This window comes from Mercenaria mercenaria, chromosome 12 (genome assembly GCF_021730395.1).
Source record: "Mercenaria mercenaria strain notata chromosome 12, MADL_Memer_1, whole genome shotgun sequence".
Lineage (NCBI taxonomy): Eukaryota > Metazoa > Mollusca > Bivalvia > Venerida > Veneridae > Mercenaria > Mercenaria mercenaria.
Genome location: NC_069372.1, coordinates 47,951,687 through 47,972,075, shown reverse-complemented (window position 1 = coordinate 47,972,075; position 20,389 = coordinate 47,951,687). Strand labels below are relative to the sequence as shown.

Here is a 20,389-nt window from a genome sequence, read left to right as displayed (position 1 = left end):
CTTAAAGCAAAATATTTCTGACTTGCAGATGAAACTTAAAGGATTAGAAAATATGTTTCGGAAAGATGTTTCATCACACTCAGGTGGTATCCTAGTATATTGTAATTCAGGATTACAGCCAAAACGATTAAATGACCTTGAAACTATTTTACCGGAATCTCTGTGTATTACAATAAAAGATCATAATAAAAACTTTATTATTGCTACAGTCTATATGCCACTAAACTCTGCTATCGACTTCTGGCAAAGATGTGCATGTTCTTGTTGACCAGACCTTAGAAATATCAGATAATATTATTTTAGTTGGCGATATAAACGAAGATCAGTTAAATGTAACAAATCGTAAATTCAGAGACATACTTATTCTTAATAATATGACAAATGTAATTAATAAACCAACTCGAATAACACACAGTACAAGCACTTTAATTGATGTAATTGCATTAACAAATACTGTAATACCGCTGGATTCTGGAGTTTTTGAAACGCCGTCAAATATTAGTGATCACTTTGGTACTTATGTTTATGTAAAAAGCAGTTTCCAGGCCAGGACATGTTACACCCGCCGAGTGTGGAACTACCACCAAGCCGATTTTGAAAAGTTAAATAACTCGATAAACGCCACTGATTGGTCAGCTCTTAACTAAGACTCTGTAGACGTAGCCACATCTTTTTTCGAAAAAACATTTTTAGATCTAGCTAAAACATGCATTCCTACTAAAGTTGTACAAATCCGCCCCAACGACAGACCTTGGTATAACTCATTTATTCGTACTTCATCTAGGAAACGTGATCGTTTAAAGCGAATTGCTATCCAGTCCAGTCCCACTTTACTATTTCTGAGCAAGACGTAATTGACGTTTTAGATAACTTAGTTGTCAACAAAGCCTGTGGGCCTGATGGTATTTGTCATACTGTAAAACCCAACTCACTCTCTCACTCTGTACTTACAAAAAACGGTACGTAATGGGAAATAGAACCAACTTGGAATTGTCTACCTTTCAACAACAACAACAACAACGATTATTTGCAAAATCGATTTTTTTTCCTGCATGCTACAAATAATCATTGTCGTTTGATACTGCTTAAGACGTCTTAAAAAACAGTGTGGAAACCATTTTTCAATCGTAAGATTATTTGCAAATTCCTTGTTGTAATGAATAATTTGACACATGTTTGTGCAACATGATCCGTAATCGGCTGTAACCAGTAATCGGGTAATTTTATATAAATTCATTCATTTACTTCATGCGCTTTGTTTGGACTTTATACTATCATTCTATGTCACAATAAGTATAAAGTACACAGAATGGCAACTGGCTATAATGTCGCGTGATCTCGTGTCAGAGCGTGAATCTGCGTTATACTGGGTATACCAATTACCGGGATATACATATTACCGTGAATGACCTGTTTTGACACTTAACATGAAAATTGCTTTACAATTTTTCTCTCATTATTCATGCTCAATGTGCTCAGATTTTTAGCAAAACTAGTTTTGAAAATTTGAGTGTCTTTCTTTTTATTTCACACTGGTCCCAGAAATTAAGGAATTTAGCTATGTATGTATGTAATTCTATTGCCTCTGCCCCATTTTAACTGTAGCATACTGTCTTTTTTAGCTTTTATTATTTTAACATTGTAACATATCATTTCTTTAACAACTGTTTCTCTGACAGCGCCGCCCAGTGATAGTCTGAAATCGACGGTTGGGTGAAAGATGTAGATGTAGATGTAGCTAAGTGACTGGCATACATGACATATCTCCCGCCGGGAGGCTTTTTCTCCTGTATTTTCAGTATATCTCCCGGTCTCCCGCCGGGACATGAAAACCTCCCGTAAAAAAATAAATTCAGAAAAAAAGTCCTGTCGAAAAATCGTATCTCGTACCCAATGTAGACCTTTAGAAAATACTTGAAATTCAATATCGAGTAGCCCGGAAATACACTTCAAACATAATTTTCATAGTTATCTATAATCCCTAGCTTGTTTATCGAGAGATACACGCCTGGGGCATTAATTATCTTACCACCTACTGTCACCGTCTGCAAACAATTAACCATTTAATCTTACCCGTAGGCAATTGTAAACATGTGCGTGCGAGATTTTAGACTGATTCAATAACATCAAAGCCACTGATCCGTAATTTTTCAAAACAATATGTAAACCAGTCTTAAAATTACGTCATTTTACCGCCACCTGCCGAAGTGTACTTTCATTTTCGCTGAACTTAATATTTATCGGGAAACACTCTTTTCCCGTATTTATCGAGCCATCGGAGGCTGAGACAAGTTAGTGCTAACACTGTGTTTATGTTTCTCAATTTAAATACTTGCACAACATGCAAAAAATCGACAACAACTTAACAAAATTGGCGAGTTAATGTCACACTACACAGAATTTCGGACAAACATGAATTCGGATAAGTGAATTTTATGAAATAAATTGCAATTCAAATTGCCCGAATTATTGACTGCCATTCCTTTGTGATATTGTCATGTTGCAATCAACAGAAGAATTCCCAGGTTAAATACATGTAAAGCAAAGACTGCCCTTAAAAGACTGTTTTGACCTGATATCTCCACAATCTTTTGAGTATTGTATGCTTAAACATGTCAAAAAGATCACTCTCCCCAGATGCAGAAGCATCAACACAAAGCAAAAACAAATTTCCTGGTTCAATCTTTCATGGAATTCTGAATTTCCTTGGATTAAGTTAAGTGCTATAAGTAATAATCATGCATTCTGTACACAACTGTTGGCTCCACTCATCAATTCAATGTAAAAAAACTTGATGATTTTTTTATGAAAACGGCTATTTAGCGCGTAAAAAGTGAGCGAATAAAAGTCTTCCTTATTTTTACCCAAATCTCCCTTAAAAAAAAGCCCTGCTGAGTCTGAAAATATGGCATGTATGGACTGGTCATTATCGTTAATCTTTGCAATTTTTCTCCACAAATTTTCATTAAACTTGCTTATTTCTGCCATATTTGTTTCATATTTAGTTTGGCCCATTGTAAAATAGAAATGTTTTCTTTGTCTTAAATCAAATTAACAACTTCTTTAGATTGAAAGTTGAAATTCACGGTAATAGGTATATGCATGAAAATGCTAAAATTCCCCACCTCTGTTCTTTGAATGACAGTAGTGGAACTTATTCCCGGGGTTTTGACGATTTTTTGCCAAAAGTCTTAAGCTAAAATATAAATTAATTAAACAGAATAAAATTTATCCTTTCAAACAATCATTTTGTTATAAATAGAGTCCACTGAATATATTTAATAATATAATACTCACAGTAATTGGTATACCCAGTATAAAAACAAACATCAGCGAGCATGGAGTTAGATACAAGATACAAGATTCAAGAATCTTTATTTTGAGTCGGATGTTTTAACAATATAACATTAGCGTTAGTAATAAGCTATTTGCTGACTATTAAACAAAGACATAAGAAGCATTTAAATAACAAACAGCCTGTAACTAAAAGATTAAGTTATGATTATAAAATACATATACATTTAAAACATTGCATATGGTTTAAAGAAACATGACAAGCAAAGTAAGGCTCCATAAGTAAGATAATAAATTATTAAAGTTAATCATATTAGACACTAGATAGATAGATATATTTATTCGTGTAAATATATACATCACATTGACACAATTATCACATACATTGAATTTATACAGCACATAATATATTCCGGTACAACCCGTTTTCGGACACCTAACGGTATATCGCTACGGTTTCGCTACGTGGAAAATGTACAACAATTATAAATGCTGGAGTTTTGTTCAACAATCATTTATCCTAAAAAATACGCAAGTAAACAAACCTCATCCCGCAGCATGTTTTAGATATCCTTTCCAACATGGCTGACCCACTTTTCCATTAACCGGAAATTGTACAACCCGTTTTCGGACACCTGCTTCAAAATATACTGCGCTCCAAAGTTTACGTCACAAAAGGTCAGAAACAGTTTAAACAAATCTCGAACATTAAATTTAACTGTTAGTAACAAGAAAACTACTCAAAATGTATTTATAAAGTATTTTCAGTGTTAGTTTATGGAGTTAGTTGGTGGGATCAGCACAAATGGGACACAGGAACGTGTCTCCTATTCTGATTACCCTCACTGTTACATACAAAATGATAAGTGTACCCATCCCTTACATATTATCATCATAAGGTCTGTATGATCCTCTAGTAGTGGGCACATGATTCTGAAAAGAAACAGAGAAAAAAAAACTTTACTACTACTATTTAAAATTTCATTAACAATTGATTAAGAAAACCTCGTAAGGTACACTGGTCTATAAGTGGTAACTTTTTGTGTGAAGTATTCTTTTGCAAAATTTAATAATGGGGGCGGAGCCTGTAAAATAACCTCATCTGTCGGACGTCCAGAGCTTTCAACATGAAAACATTGGATTTATTTCTAAAAACACATATTTTGGGCGTGATAATTTGGGAATAGTGAAAAAATTAAAAATATAGCAGTATGTAAGTTTTTATTATTTGCTTACCTTTTTAATTTCCATTTTTCTTCAAAACTACCAGCGTGACATATGTATGGTGTTTGTAAACAAAGCATGCGTGTGGGAAACCGGGAGGGGCGTGTTTTCCAGGAAAACTAAAACATTACCAGGGCCGGCCGAATACGGGTTGTGTCCGAAAATAGGTTTCCGCGGGATATTAACACAGCTTGGATATCAGACATTATTGGTGACTAGTGCACAATTAAAAAAAAAAACACAGGATAACCTGTAAAAGCCTTGCAGCTTATTTCCAACAGGGTCCTTGAAAATACTGTCATAATGGACAAGAGTATTTAAATAATTTAAATAATAGTAATAGATACAGTTTATGCAGAGTAAGTGCACAATTATGTTGTCAGTACATAGACATACATATATTACATGAACAATATTATCACATTAAAAATCATATCACATAAGATCTACATTTGACTATACTTACAATTAAAAATAGATATAACTGGAATCTTCAGCCAACATCATATCTAAAATCAAGTGCTTTTTAACTTCCTTTTTAAAAGCATATTTACTCTTAGTATTATGTATAAATTGAGGTAATTGGTTCCAGTCTAAAATACTATTATAAAAAAAAGTTGAAGTTGTAAAACCATTTACAGCTGGCACATAAAAATTGGTACTACTACCTCTACTATTATACTGGTGTTGTTCATTACACCTTTTATAATTTTCTTTAAGATATGCCGGACATTTATCATTGAATATTTTCATATACATATCTACACGTACACCCATACACTAGGGCTGTCATCGATAGAAACGATATCGATGTATCAACGATATTTTTTTGTCGATCGATTATCGATTCCCATTTTCAAAAATCGATATTTTACAGAGAGAAAAAAACTACCCAAATAAACACTCAGACCCTAAAAAACAACTAAAGTTCACAAAGTTGTAAATTTGGATAAATGCAAAAAAGGAGTATAAAGGAAATAAAAATGAAAGATGTTATTAATTTTTATGTATTTCTTTTATTTCATAAATACAAATACAACACAATCAAACAGAAATATGGAAAGTAGGCAATAAAACTTGAAATAGCATTTACAGGAAGGTATATTGTATGCATATGAACAAATAGGTCGTTAATCTAACTTAATAATCAATATATCGATGTATCGTCGATATTTGTCTTCTGATATATCGGTATCGTCGATACGCCTAAGACCCAATCAATGACAGCCCTACCATACACATACATACACATACACATATATACATTACATAACATACATATACATATTTACGTGCATACATACATGTATGCACTTACCCACACATATAATATATATACACATATAATCTAAAAGCACATGAAATATAGCACAATTAAGCACATTTAAAAATTTAAAATCTGTGGGAAAGCTGCTGATCCTGACCAATGGCCTAAAAACTGCTATAAAACTACATGTAAATAAGAGACTGAATTTGCAAATCCAGCACAAAAGTGTGACAGGAAAGAAAAATAGTCTTAAGAAATCAAATATCCCCTCAAATTAGATTTGTGAAGAACTGATCAGCAACTATCTCACAGAGTCAAAATACAGTATAGTCTAGTGGCATGCTAACTAGCTGACAAAAGCTGGAGCTAAAGACTGAGTCATTATAAAAGTTGCAATTTATACATTTAAAACTACATTTAAAATACATGTTAGCTTGCCTCTAAAACAACACGTCACTAACAGTAAACAAGATCTCATTCAGTTGTCACGTTTTTTTTGCGAGATTTGCTCTATATGCCTTTCAAGTTGCCGATCTATTTATTTTTATAGCTCTTTGTCTGTCACAACTCCTCAAAATGTACATCAAACATGTCAAATGAACCTTAGTTTGTTGTACAGAGTTCTCGCCAGGCTATTATCGCATGTTGGGTGCAACATGCCTTCTGGCTTTGAGCTGTATATTCGGCATCCCTTACTTTTCCCCGCCATCCCCTATATTGCCAAAGAGCAACCTAATAAACATGCTAATTAGTCTGATAGTGTATTCAAATGCTGCCACATGCCTCTGGATCTTTGATGTCAGTCAAGCGATACATTTGATGTATGTTATCTGTACAATATTTTAGTCCCGCCTTTACACTATGTACATGAGATATACGAGATATTTGAAGATGAGTTCCAGCTGTTCTGGTCAAGGAAATGAAAATCATGTTTTTACTGACTTAATTAATATTACATGATGTAAACAGTTTAGTTATCAATTTTGTTTGGTGTCTGATTCAGACAGTAGTTTTTGTTAGTTATGCCCCTTTTTTATGCCAATTTTGAAAATCTGGACGTATTATGTGACGGCGTGTGTGTCTGTCTATCTGTCCATCTGTCTGTCCATTTGTGTCTGGAGCATAACTTCATAACCTTTAAAGGTATTTACTTTGAACTTGGCATATAGGTAGAGCAATGAGACGATTCAAGGTATTTACTTCAAATTTGGGATGTTGGTAGGTGTAGAGATAGTACTACCTACTTTTTTCAAAACATAGGTATGAAGTTAAAAAGATTTGAAGTGCAGGAAAATGTCTACATATTTCTCAACAATAGATATATTTACATTTTTTTATTATATTTTATTTTTTTATTTTAACCAGAAGTGCATAGTTATGAGCATTTCATATTTTCATATAAAATAAAATTTTGTGATCAAGGAAATGTAACTCTTCTTGGATGTGTAGAGCAGAAACACCAAAGGGGCATAATATATTGGATAGTTTCAGTATCGGTATATTTCATTTTACATTCAACAGTGATCTGGATTGCTAAACAATGATCCATTACACAAATGGCTGAAAATATAGGAAATCTTGAACAGTCTGATAACCTTCAAATACATGCTCTAACAGAATGCAAATGTTTAAGCTTTGACTGGGACTCAGTCCCAGGACCTCTCACACGTAAGACAGACACACTACCACTTAGCTATAACAGCAGTTTCTAAAGCTAGGCAGTGTAAGTGCACCCTTATTCTCTACCCAACTACATAACGTGAACAGGAACAGTTTTGTGACATTAACGTGTTCGGAGTACTCCGGATTATAAGCATATTGACTTTGTTAGCTAACAGTAGTAAAGAAAAAATATAATCTAATTTTGCCAACATTTCTAATGTGTCAAAACTACCTAAATTTCTCAGTCATCTGATTTTTTGGGGGGGGGAAATGATGTGTTATTGTCATGTTTTGATCGACGTCAGCGTTGCCTGGTTTTTCTCCTTAACTATCAGTTTGAAAGCTATTGCTTTTATACTTGCAACACTTGTTCACCATCAATAGCTGACTCTGTACAGCAAGAAACATAACTCCATCCTGATTTTTGCAAGAATTATGGCCCCTTTTGGACTTAGAAAATCATAAAAACATAGATGAGCATCTGCACCCGCAAGGTGGTGCTCTTGATTAAGAGTATGAACTTACTAACTGGTAGTACCAGTGAAAGATAACATACAACGATTCTTTTATATTTGCACCTTTAGCAGCAAGCAGACGGCAAAGATAGCAAGCTTTGTCCAAATTTAAGCAATAATTTTACAAGATTCAAAAGGATTTCAGTCAATAGGAAATTACAGTTACAAACTACATACCTTTCTGAAGTCAATAGCATTCGCTGTCGATCAGTATTACGACTAAGATTAACTCAAAATTGAATCCAGCTTAATAATTAGGATTCATATTTACTATCTATAAACCCAGTGGTCAAGTGTTAACATGCTTGACTGTTGATCCAGAGGTGCGTGGTTCAAATCCCGGTCCTGGCACTTGAAATTTCTGAGATGCTCTTGAATGTCTCCCACATAAATTAGAGGCCAGTACTGATTCTTCTCAAGAAAGATGGCTTTGTGTGTATTGGTCCTGTACACTGGGCATGTCAAAGAACCAGACTGTCAGTTTCTCTTAGGTAGCTGGACAGGCCTGTCTAAAAGGATTTCTCTCCCTCTCTGTGCTCTAACCCGCCCACTTAGCTCAGTAGGGAGAGCGTTGGTCTACGGATCGCAGGGTCGCGAGTTCGATCCTCGGGCGGGGTGTATGTTCTCCGTGACGATTTGATAAAAGACATTGTGTCTGAAATCATTCGTCCTCCACCTCTGATAATTCATGTGGGGAAGTTGGCATTTACTTGTGGAGAACAGGTTTGTACTGGTACAGAATCCAGGAACACTGGTTAGGTTAACTGCCTGCTGTTACATAACTGAAATACTGTTGAAAAACGGCGTTAAACCCAAAACAAACAAACAAACTCTCGTTGCTCTGGGGGCATTGTCTTACTCTGTCCGTCTGGTCAGATCGCTCTGTGCCTGTACTAGTAGAGGATGAACTTGGCACCCTGAGTGGCTGCATTTGCGCTATATAAAGCACCTTTGAAAGTGTTTATCATGAAAAGGGCGCTATATTAATCAGGTATATTAATAAAAGATTTAAGTCCACAAATCTGTCTAGAATCATCTGTTTGGGACTGACAACAAAAAAAGAATATATGCCCATGAAATTAAATGTTACCTGCGTATTCACAGTGTGTTATTGCAATAATTGTATAATAAGATGCTGTATAATATCAACACTTTATTGAAATTTCAAGGAAAAGCAGTGTAAAAATGTACAAAACCACATCACATTTTTTCTGGGAATTCATTATGTTGAACTTTTGATTCTGTTTTCAGCTGCTTGCCCCACATGTTGAGAGTTGGATGTTCGGTCCACTCTGTCCCAGCTGACTGCTTTGCATGAAGAAGCACATAGTGAAGAGAATTTTTAAGAAATTACTGAATGTTACAGTAAATTTTCGGTGTGGTAAGAAGATGGAGGACAGTGCTGTTACCACAAGCTCCAACCTGAATGACTCGCAACTTTCACAGTTATCTCAGGTAATATAGTATCTTTGTTATAATGGAGAACTTTTAGAAGTTTAATGTATGTTACATGACACTGTGTTGTACCCACCCCTGTGTTACAAGTCTAAAGTCAACAAATTGAAATAAGAACAAGGTTTGAAAAATTTGGTAAAACGTGCGGAAACGGACAAATATTTTTTTTTACTTGTGCGGAACTACATTTTATACTCTTGACTGTGATACATTATCATGAGAACACTAACAATGCGAGCAGTCTTTTTAGATGGTCTGTGTACATGGTATAAAAAAATTGACTAATGAAAATAATGATTGTTTGCCTTCTCAAGAATTTGGGATATTGCAATAATGCAGAAATACAGTTATACTAAATTGCACATAATGGGAATAGTGTTCTATCATGCTACAAGTAGTTTGTCAATTCAAATGTTACATCATTACAAAGTATTTAGCAGTACTTAACATTAATAAAAATATGTGCCAAAATATTTTTTCTTGCCTAACTAGCAAGATTATCTAGGTAGGCAATCACTAGGGATTAGTTAAGCTACAGATGTGCATATTGAGGTTGCCTTAATTTAACATCACATTATGATGTCATAGTGTTTGAGCAATTTTTTATTTACAAATGAGCCGCGCCATGAGAAAACCAACATAGTGGCTTTGCAACTAGTATGGATCCAGACCAGCCTTTGCATCCGCGCAGTCTGGTCAGGATCCATGCTGTTCACTTTCAAAGCCTATTGCAATTAAAGAAACTGTTAGCGGACAGCATGGATCCTGACCAGACTGCGCTGATATGCAGGCTGGTCTGGATCCATGCTGGACGCAAAGCCACTATGGTTTTCTCATGGCGCGGCTCAAATAATCTTTGAAAATATTGCAATAATATTAATATTAGGCAAGAAAAATGATCTAGTATGCTTGCCTGAGTAAGGCAGATATTTACATAACACTTGGGACAATGTTGATAAAAAAACTGAGCACTGTCCCTTGGGTTTGGGAAAATCTTGTCTTACTCAGGCAGTCATAAAAGATCCTTTTAAACAAATACTTCTGTTATTGCAAAATCTCATTTGCTATAACTTTAACCGTGGCAATATACATTGGCAGGCAAAAATCATCCTCAGTTTCAGCAAGTGAAATATATGAAAGATCCATTTAAGAAGTACTTCTCAGAAAATCCTGTTCTACTGTTTTTGTTGCTATACTGCATTCCAGTATCTTACTGATTCACCTTGTTACATTTTGGCAACCAAAATTGGGTTTTGGGCAATTAGAATAATATTTAAAGTCAAGCCCAGATTTATGTTCTCTGCATTTCATATATTTCTTTCATTTCTTCCATGTATGGCATAATAGGCATTTAAAGTTGGAGGTGAAAACTGAGTTTTTCTTGTACTTTTTTTATATAAGAGCTGTTTCCAAAACTGGTGGTGCAAAGTACCATTCTGGGAGTGAAAAACCTCCCATTTGGGGGTTTCCGGGAACACTGTTACAGTATTAAATATTTAACGGTTATAATTTAGTAGTGATTTTAAAATTTATGTGTAACTTACAATACATTTTCTATTTTTAGATCACTGAAGCAGGATCTTTGGAGAAGTCAGCAGAAAACAAATTTCTTGATCATGAATGGGGAACAAATTTGCTACGTGGATTTTCTAAGCTTTATAAGGATCAGGAATTTGTTGATATAACTCTTGTTGTTGATGATAGGGAGTTTTTCTGTCATAAGAACGTCCTTGCAATATCTAGTCCTTTCTTCATGGCTTTGTTTTCAACGACTCTGTCAGAGAGTAAACAAGAGAAGATAACTCTAAAGGAAATTGATAGTCTTACAATGGAGCTTGTTCTCGACTACATTTACACAGGCGAGGTATGCATGACAGAAGAAACTGTTCAAGATCTGCTGTCTGCTGCTAATAGGTTTCAGCTGCTTCCATTACGAGCCGGTTGTGCCGACTTCATGCGCCGCCACATAACAGTTTCGAACTGCATTGGTGTTTATTTCTTCGCAAAGGCGCATGAGTGCAGCGTATTAGCTGCAAAGGCAAAAGAAATCATTAACAAACAATTTTCAGTATTATGTCTCAACCAGGAATTTCTGTTGTTACCTGCTGATAAATTAATCGAAATTACAAGCGATGACAATATAGAAATTGCGCAGGAAGAAATAATGTATGAAGCATGTTTCAACTGGGTGAAAAGCAATTTGACGGAAAGGAAACAGCATCTTGGAGACGTGATGGGCTGCGTACGGTTTGCAAACATAAACTCGTATTACTTCTGTGACAGGATAGACTGTAACCAGATGTTAAAAGAGTGTGACAGTCTGAAGGAGACTTTGGATAATGTGAAATATTTTCACATGCTTAGGTAATGGTATTTCTATTCGTAGTTAATCTTGCTTGTTTTTGTACTTCAGCATACACTGGGAATAGTATGCTAGAGTGTTGGTCTGGATGTTTGTATCACATTTAATTGATTGTGTTAGTTTTCATTCCGTCCGAGTTAAGGGCAATACTAAACATTACACAACCAATGAGATGTGATACAGAAGGCCAAGATCAACACATTAGTGCATTTTTCCTTTTATTACTTAGTTATGCATCTTGTATCATCATCAAGTTGGTGTTTTCTGTATCTGTTTCACTGTAGTCAGTCAATTTGACAGGCTATTTTCATTTTTTTTTTTTTAAATGGCTGACTAGCATGAAAGTACTGCTGGTTTATACACAAATCGTACACAGGATTAGAGAAATTAAATGAATTACTTTATTCTAAGGATGTTAGTTTATAAACGTAAACAAGTAAAAAAAAAAAAGTTATTTTGATGTTTCTGCAAACGAAGAAGAAGAAGATTGATGTTTCGATGATTGTGACAACTCTCAAACCTTGCAGGTATATATTAATCTGGTTGTGAAAATATGCAAATTTGTTTGACCATTTAATTTCCTTTCAATAACTAGGGAATGCCTTTGCTTGAAATGGTCAGACTTAATAGGACTATTACCTGTGACATGTTAATAATGAATGTTAGAATGAGAAATATATATTGCTGACTGTCTAGATATTTTTCTAGGGACCGACATCAAGAGATGGACCTTAATTTGATGCCAAGGAAGGGAATGCAGTATGAACGTGGAGTTATGATCATTGCTAACCCCTATACTGAGGATTCCTTGAAGAAATATAACAGCATTGAAGTTCTGCTGCCAAAAACAGGGGAGGTTGTGTTCCTTTGTAAGCTGCCACAGAGTCTTTACACACCAGGTAATGTAGCTGTTTGTTTACTTATAGCATGTCCATAAAACTAAGTTTGGTTAGGAGACTTTTGGGACCGGGGGGGTTAAGGTTGCTGACTTCAGATCAATTGCCCCTTATTGCTGTGCGCTTGAAAGCTCGCTTAAGGTGTAGAATTGTTTCATGTGTCATATGTGAAAGCCATCCAGCTGACTTTATGAAGGTCAGTGATTCTGCCAAGTTCTCATTTAATATCTGGTGTCCTTAACTGGACCATACCTTTCATAATTAGGAAGTACTGCTATTTGTTCTCAGCACCATTATTGTTTGCTGTCATAATTATGTGAGCCTGTCATAAGGTATATTCAAGGATAGATATTAAACATAAACAGTATTCAGGGTTAAATATTAAAGGTCAGTTGAGCACCTTAGGGTCATCATGGCCCTCTTGTTTAAGCATTATATTCTTTCGAAAGCAGTTTCTGTTGTTGTAGTTTTCTTTACACTTTATTTTGTTTAATACAGAAAGAAATGACATGAAGAGAGTTGTCAGTTTTAAAAAGATATAAATTCTAAAACTGGTTAAACAGTAAAAAAAAAAATGAATAAAATCAAACAATTGAAAAAAAATGTGCCTTGTATATTTACATAAACATGATAAATAATCCAACATTTAAGTTCGCTTTTGGTTTCAGTTTTCAGGAGAAATAAGTTATGCTATTTCATTGTTTATGAACACTATTTACATTGAGTCCCTTAAAATTGCTTAACTTTTAGTTTGTTGGAATTGTGCAGTTTTATGCGAAAGGCTTTTTTCTTCAGCTGAAAGATAATGTCTGTAATCATCATCCGCTTCAGTAATTGCCTCATTCTAGAAGAGTATACTCATGATTTGAATAATCTTTGAATAAAACACCATAACTACAATTTTACTTAACTGTTACTGTTTGCCTTCTGATATTTGGCTTTATTTTACAGAATTATGTATAACTTATACAAGATCTAAGAGGTCTTCTGAGTTGGTATTAAATGGGACTTTTTGAATTTTAATGGTTTCTTTAACTCCTTTAATTTTTATGACTGAAAATTTATTTTTCTTGTCAGAGAGACTGAAAAGGTGGATCGAACATAGCTCCTATCATGCTGGACATGACTGCTTCTGCCTTTGCGACCAGACTGAGTGTAGATCATGATCTGCACTAGTCGCCATTCAGTTAGTATCATTTTGGTATGCACCCCTTTTAACAGTTAATGGTACTGTCCAAATTGAAAATGGAAAAGTTCATTATAGAAATTTAGCAGGGTAAGGGTTAATAACATTCCAGACAATACCATACATTTATATTTTTGTGTGACCAGGCTGTGCGATTACTGGAGACAATCAAATATACCTAGCTGGCGGATCTATACGTAAGATAAACTACAGGGGATCGATAACAACTGAAGGTGTCTCGAATCTGTTCTACATCTATGATCAGTCCTCGGCGTCCTGGATACAGAAAACAAGAATGCATGTTTCAAGATCAATGTTTAATCTGACCATAGTAGATGGGTAAGTAAGATCTTGCTCTAGAATGTATGTTATTAATAATATCATCTGTATTACAGTTATTTCCCCTTAAGGACATTACAAGAGTTCATGTCCTTGCTAATCCCAGAGAAGTCTGTGAAATTTTCAAAATGAATTTAAGAAATACGCAGTCAGTGAAGAATATATTATGTAAACCCTGCTTTAGCAGTCACCTCTATTAAGCAGTTAACCTGTCTTAAGCAGCCAGTGTCTCTTTTCCAAAAATGGTCATTTATTCTATAAATTACCTGCATTCAACAGCCAACTGCTGTAAGCAGCCACTTTTTCCCACTCCCTTGGTTGGCTGCTTAAGACAGGTTTTACTGTATTGGAGTATTCACCCATTTGAATTGTCTAAGATCTTTGTTAGATATAGGTTAAATACCCGATTTAAATTCTGAACTTCTAAACTTAATGAATGATTATAATGATATTTTACATTATTCTAAATAACTTCGAGGGTGGTGAAAGCAAAGTTTTGTTAAAAAAACACATGAACTGCTTACATTTTTCTTCTTACGAACAATTACTTAAAGTACTTTCAGAAATATTTTGCGATGATTCACAATTTAAGTCAATAAGACTTCAATAAGTTTAAATCAAAGACCGTTGGCAATGAAAATGAGGTATGATAAAACTAAATCTTGTGTCACAGTATACTCCCATACAAACCTAATTACCGTAAAATAATTTTAGTAACAAATAATTTTTGCCTTAAGGTATAGGTTAGATCTGATAAAAGTCACATGTTCAGAGCTTTTCACAATATATCAGAGGTCACATTTTGACAAGAAGTAATGTAGGTCACAAAATTAGACCACAATTTCAGTCTTGCTTGCTCATGTGTAAAACAAATCTTTAAGATTAATTGTGTATAGTATGATTCAAGCATAAATGTATGAAAGTAAAGCATTTATATGACTGCATATATTAGATTGTTCTTGCATATACAAGAGCATCTTTAAATTTAGAAATGCACTGGGCAAATATGTATGTCCATGCTCGCAACAGAGGCTTAGGGGAAATAAATGACTAAACATGTATGGTCTTCTGTCAAACTGTTACATGCCCTTGAATCAAACTCACAACATCTTGTTTTATTGTCCTGTGTTAAATACCTGCAGTGCCAACAAGCTCATGTTTTACTGTTGAACCTACTGTATCAGCCACCTGTATTGAACAGCCACTTGCCTTCAGCAGCTGGTCAGCTAACTGTTGAAATTGCCTTGGATCTTATCTCAACTTGTCTTAAGCACCCACCTGCTTTAAGCAGGCAGATTTAATCACTCCCTTGTCTGGCTGCTGTGTACAGGTTTTACTGTATTATGTACTAGTATTCTGTTTAGAATATTTTTATGAAGATTTTTTGTGTCTTTTTCCAGGTTTGCTTATGCTATTGGTGGGATGGATGGTACAGAAACATTGAGCACTGTAGAACGCTATGATCCCAGGGCTAACACTTGGACTCTAGTTGCACCTCTGCCACAACCATTACGGTTCACCACATCAGTCAGCCTGAAGGGAAAACTGTTTGTGTTTGGTGGGGAGGGAGTTACAGATGTAGTTAGTACAGCTTACAGGTATATGTCAGTCATTTCTGAATTTAACCCTTATCTTGCTGGACACGATTGATTCTGCCTTTGCGACCAGTGTAGATCATGATCAGCCTGCACATCTGTGCAGTCTGATCAAGATCTGGACTGTTCACCATTCAGTCAGTATCTTTTTGGTAAGCACCCCTTTTAACAGTTAATGGTACTGCCCAAATTGAAAGACAGTTTCTACAATGTACAGGTACATTATAGAAATTTAGCATGGTAAGGGTTAATAGATTAAATGTTTGGATATTTAGTTAACAGCTTAGCAAGGGTTTTACTTTGAAATTTTCAATGAAAATAGAATCCCCATTTTTGATGTTGAATTTTTTTCAGTGAGTTAGATATGCAGCTGGTGTGCAGATCGATGGTGCGTGTGTGTGTTGAAATTATGCTGGTAGGCGCTCCTAGGGTATTCTTGCACCACTGTAGCTGTTAAGTAGGCGTATTTAATATCATTATAAATGTGTTGTCCTTTCCTACCCTATTGAAGCCCCAACAACAAAAAATTGGCTCGTTAAGAAAAAATTTTCGTAGGAATTTCAGTTTTACACTGATATAGACAATCGATTGACATGTATATTTAACTCAGGTATGACCCTGCAGAAGACAGCTGGACAGAGTTAACTCCCATGTCTGTTGCTAGAGTTCTGGCAGGAAGTGTGGTGCATCATGGGAAAATATATGTTATTGGTAATGTCATAATTTCTTTAATACAAATTGAATTATTGTCATATTAACTTTGTACAACAAATTTTTTTTTAAAAATGAAGGGAAAAAATACAGCTCTGCTGAAATTTAGCCCAATTTGTTGCATGGTGGCACAGTCTATTTTACAGATAGGGGAAAGCAACTCTGTCTTTGATTTCAACAAACAAAAATTAACATTTATTTAATTGTATCATAAAAAAGCCATTTTTGACCAAACAGCAGCATTTCATGTTAATGAAATAAAAATGTTTTCACTGACCATTTTCAATTTATAACTGATACTGAGGGCGATATTCAGGTAATAAACTAATTAATAAAATAACCCGTTTTCTCGTTTTCTAACAGGAGGAAATGGTCAGATCAGTGACAAATGGAAGAGAGAATTTCTGCCGGAATTTTGTGTTAGCTCCGTGGAAATTTATGATATTGACAACAATTCATGGTCGGCTGGTCCCGAACTTCCCAATGCCCTTTGTGGGGCAGGTGTTGTTAAGTACGGGGGCACAATCTTGATAGTGGGTGGGGAAGATGATAAAAGCTGGATGGCAGGACTGTGTTGGTTAAAGGAAGAAAAAGGGAGACAACTGTGGATGGAAGGACAAGAGTTACCTACTGTGATGAGCACTTTCGGCTGTGCCGTAGCAAACATACAAAGAGATACTCTGAGACAGCAATGTTAAATTTAAAGCTGTAAAATGCATTTTAAGTTTTTACAGTAGAAAATATATAGATATTTCCCACCGTGTTGTGCATGCAACATAAAAAAAATTGCATTATTCACTATTTACCTTTAAGTATGGACAACTTTCAGTATTTGTAAAAAATTTCTCTGCCAGTCCAATGAAATTGCTTTGATTCGTCTACAAATTTTAGGTGAAAATGTTTCTCATAAAAATCCATAAAAAGTGAGTACTCCAAAAGTGACTAGTAATACAAACTTAATGACATAAATTTTGTAAGATATCCTTAGAAATAACCAAAATTATTGTAAGGAAGATACATGTATTCAACTCTGGCAGTGCTTTAGAAAAAAATGCAGTCAGTTTTAAATTACATTCTCTTTGCTTTATTACCAATATCTAACTTTAATTTTCACTCACTTCAACATTTTTCAGTGTCATATATGTATACATTCTATGTCAAACTTAGTGGAAATAAACATGTTGAAGAATTTCACCCAAACTGGGTGAATAGCTTTAAATATCAGTTTATATATTAGAAGTGAAACTTTTAAGTGTCTAAAAGTTGGTTGGTTGTTTTAGGTTTAATGCCGTTTTTCAACAGTAATTCAGTTATGAAATGGCGGGCAGTTAACCTAACCAGTGTTCCTGGATTCTGTACCAGTACAAACCTGTTCTCCGCAAGTAAATGCCAACTTCCCCACATGAATCAGAGGTGGAGCATGAATGATTTCAGACACAATGTCTTTTATCAAATCGTCACGGAGAACATATGCCTCGCCCAGGGATCGAACTCATGACCCCGCGATCCATAGATCTGCGCTCTCACTGTCAAAAAGTGGTCTAACTTATAGATGGTCTTTATTCACAAATCAAAATACAATTTCTTTTAAATCGGGAGCCAGGTGGTGATCTTCAGTCAAGAACTCACTGTTCATAATTTCTTGGGCAAGTCTGCAATTATTGTACAAGCTCAAAGTAATAAGTGTTAGCAATTTGTCTATATTGTGAGTCTTGTTTTGTTTAAATTTGTTTGTTTTTATAATTTTATTTATATATTGTTAAAAGATATTGTCATGAAAACATAATATGTAAGAGGACCTATAAAAATATTTTTAAAATATAAGAGGACCTATAAATTTTTGTTTGCATTTACATGAACAGTCCGGTTACTGTGATAATAGATAATTATGATATGAGCCGCGCCATGAGAAAACCAACATAGTGGCTTTGCAACCAGCATGGATCCAGACCAGCCTGCGCCTCAGAATCCATGCTGTTTGCATTCAATGTCTATTGCAATTAGAGAAACTGTTAGCGAACAGCATGGATCCTGACCAGACTGCGCAGATGCGCAGGCTGGTTTGGATCCATGCTGGTCGCAAAGCCACTATGTTGATTTTGTCATGGCGTAGCTCATATGTAGCCATTTTTATTTATCTGTAAAATCAATATCATTAGTATTTAGTGTATACATCATCAATCAAATAGAGGGTCTTTTCAGATTACGAGTTCATCCAAACATGTGCCCAACATCTCTATGATAATTAGGTCTTAGGTCATTCGATATCATGCGAAGAAGTTGTCAGTTATTTGAAAAAGTTATTGTATGAATAATTCAAAAATAGCAACCATAGAGTGGTAATTTGGCCAATAGTATTATAAGCACATATAGATGGTTTTAAGCAGAAAGCAGGGAGATTTTTTTGTGGACAATTTGAAGATCAAAGAGCTATTCTTCTTACCATGGTGGTGCCATCACTGCCACACTTTGTTTAAAATTTTACATATAATGCTGATACATGTCTCTGTAAACATTGAAACTGCACTCTTAAAGACTTGATTTCTTAGTCATTTTTAAACCCACTAATACATGTATAACAATAATTGAAGAAAGATAACTATTGGTTGAATTTGATTCAAATTATGGCCCCTTTTACTTTTTTCCTAGGTTTGGCTTTACTTTCATTCAAGCTGTATGTCAGTAACAACTGTGTGTATTGGATTGAAACTTCACACAATAGTTGCCAGTCATCAGTCATGTTGAAATTACCTATTTTAATAAGATACATCTTGCTTGATTTTATTGTAAATTTTTGGTCGAAATTTTGGTCAATTTTTAGCTCGACTATTTGAAGAATAGTCTAGCTATTCTACTCACCCTGGCGTCGGCGTCGGCGTCGGCGTCACACCTTGGTTTTTGCATGCAAGTACATACAGCTATCATTTAAAGGCATATAGCTTTGAAACTTATTTATTCCTTTTCTAGGTCAATTACCAACCTCACTGGGTCAAGTTCCATAACTCTAACATGTATTTTGAGCAAATTATGCCCCCTTTTGGACTTAGAAAATTCTGGTTAAAGTTTTACATGCAAGTTACTATCTCCAAAACTAATGCGATATTGAATTGAAACTTCACATGTGTCTTCGGGTTATAAAACTAGTTGATAGCACCAAGTCCATAAACTCTGACCTTCATTTTGGCCAAATTATGCCCCTTTTGGACTTAGAAAATTCTGGTTAAAGTTTTGCGTGCAAGTACATACAGCTATTACTAAAAGGCATATAGATTTGAAACTTATTTTTTCTTTTTCTAGATCAATTACCTACCTCACTGGGTCAAGTCCCATAACTCTGGCATGTATTTTGGCCAAATTATGCCCCCTTTTGGACTTAGAAAATTCTGGTTAAAGTTTTGCGTGCAAGTACATACAGCTATTACTAAAAGGCATATAGATTTGAAACTTATTTTTTCTTTTTCTAGATAAATTACCTACCTCACTGGGTCAAGTCCCATAACTCTGGCATGTATTTTGGCCAAATTATGCCCCCTTTTGGACTTAGAAAATTCTGGTTAAAGTTTTGCGTGCAAGTACATACAGCTATTACTAAAAGGCATATAGATTTGGAACTTATTTTTTCTTTTTCTAGATCAATTACCTACCTCACTGGGTCAAGTTCCATAACTCTTAACATGTATTTTGAGCAAATTATGCCCCTTTTGGACTTAGAAATATTCTGGTTAAAGTTTTACATGGCAAGTTACTATCCCAAAACTAATGCAGATATTGAATTGAAACTTAACATGTTTTTTTCGGGGTTATAAAACTAGTTGATAGCATCAAGTCCCATAACTCTGATATGTCCCCTTTTGAACTTAAAACTCTTTTGATATTTAACATT

At 34.9% G+C, this 20,389-nt stretch overlaps 1 protein-coding gene across 1 annotated transcript; it reads left to right on the top strand.

Annotated features, from left to right (window-relative positions):
* The first annotated feature begins 986 nt into the window (after nucleotides 1–986).
* Nucleotides 987–19,136, top strand: LOC123533950 (kelch-like protein 12). Its single transcript, XM_045315943.2, has 8 exons — nucleotides 987–1,127; nucleotides 9,214–9,417; nucleotides 10,982–11,781; nucleotides 12,488–12,678; nucleotides 14,008–14,200; nucleotides 15,601–15,798; nucleotides 16,406–16,506; nucleotides 16,870–19,136. Exons 2-8 carry the CDS (start codon nucleotides 9,277–9,279, stop codon nucleotides 17,202–17,204), a joined length of 1,959 nt encoding a protein of 652 aa, XP_045171878.2. The 5' UTR covers nucleotides 987–1,127; nucleotides 9,214–9,276; the 3' UTR covers nucleotides 17,205–19,136.
* The last annotated feature ends 1,253 nt before the right edge of the window (nucleotides 19,137–20,389 follow it).

Bases quoted from the DNA above. Each gene is read 5' to 3' on its own strand.
- LOC123533950 (XM_045315943.2), top strand. From the start codon at position 9,277: ATGAAGAAGCACATAGTGAAGAGAATTTTTAAGAAATTACTGAATGTT. The intron at 9,418-10,981 runs GTAATATAGTAT...TTCTATTTTTAG, and splicing joins AACTTTCACAGTTATCTCAG to ATCACTGAAGCAGGATCTTT. The intron at 12,679-14,007 runs GTAATGTAGCTG...TTGTGTGACCAG, and splicing joins ACAGAGTCTTTACACACCAG to GCTGTGCGATTACTGGAGAC.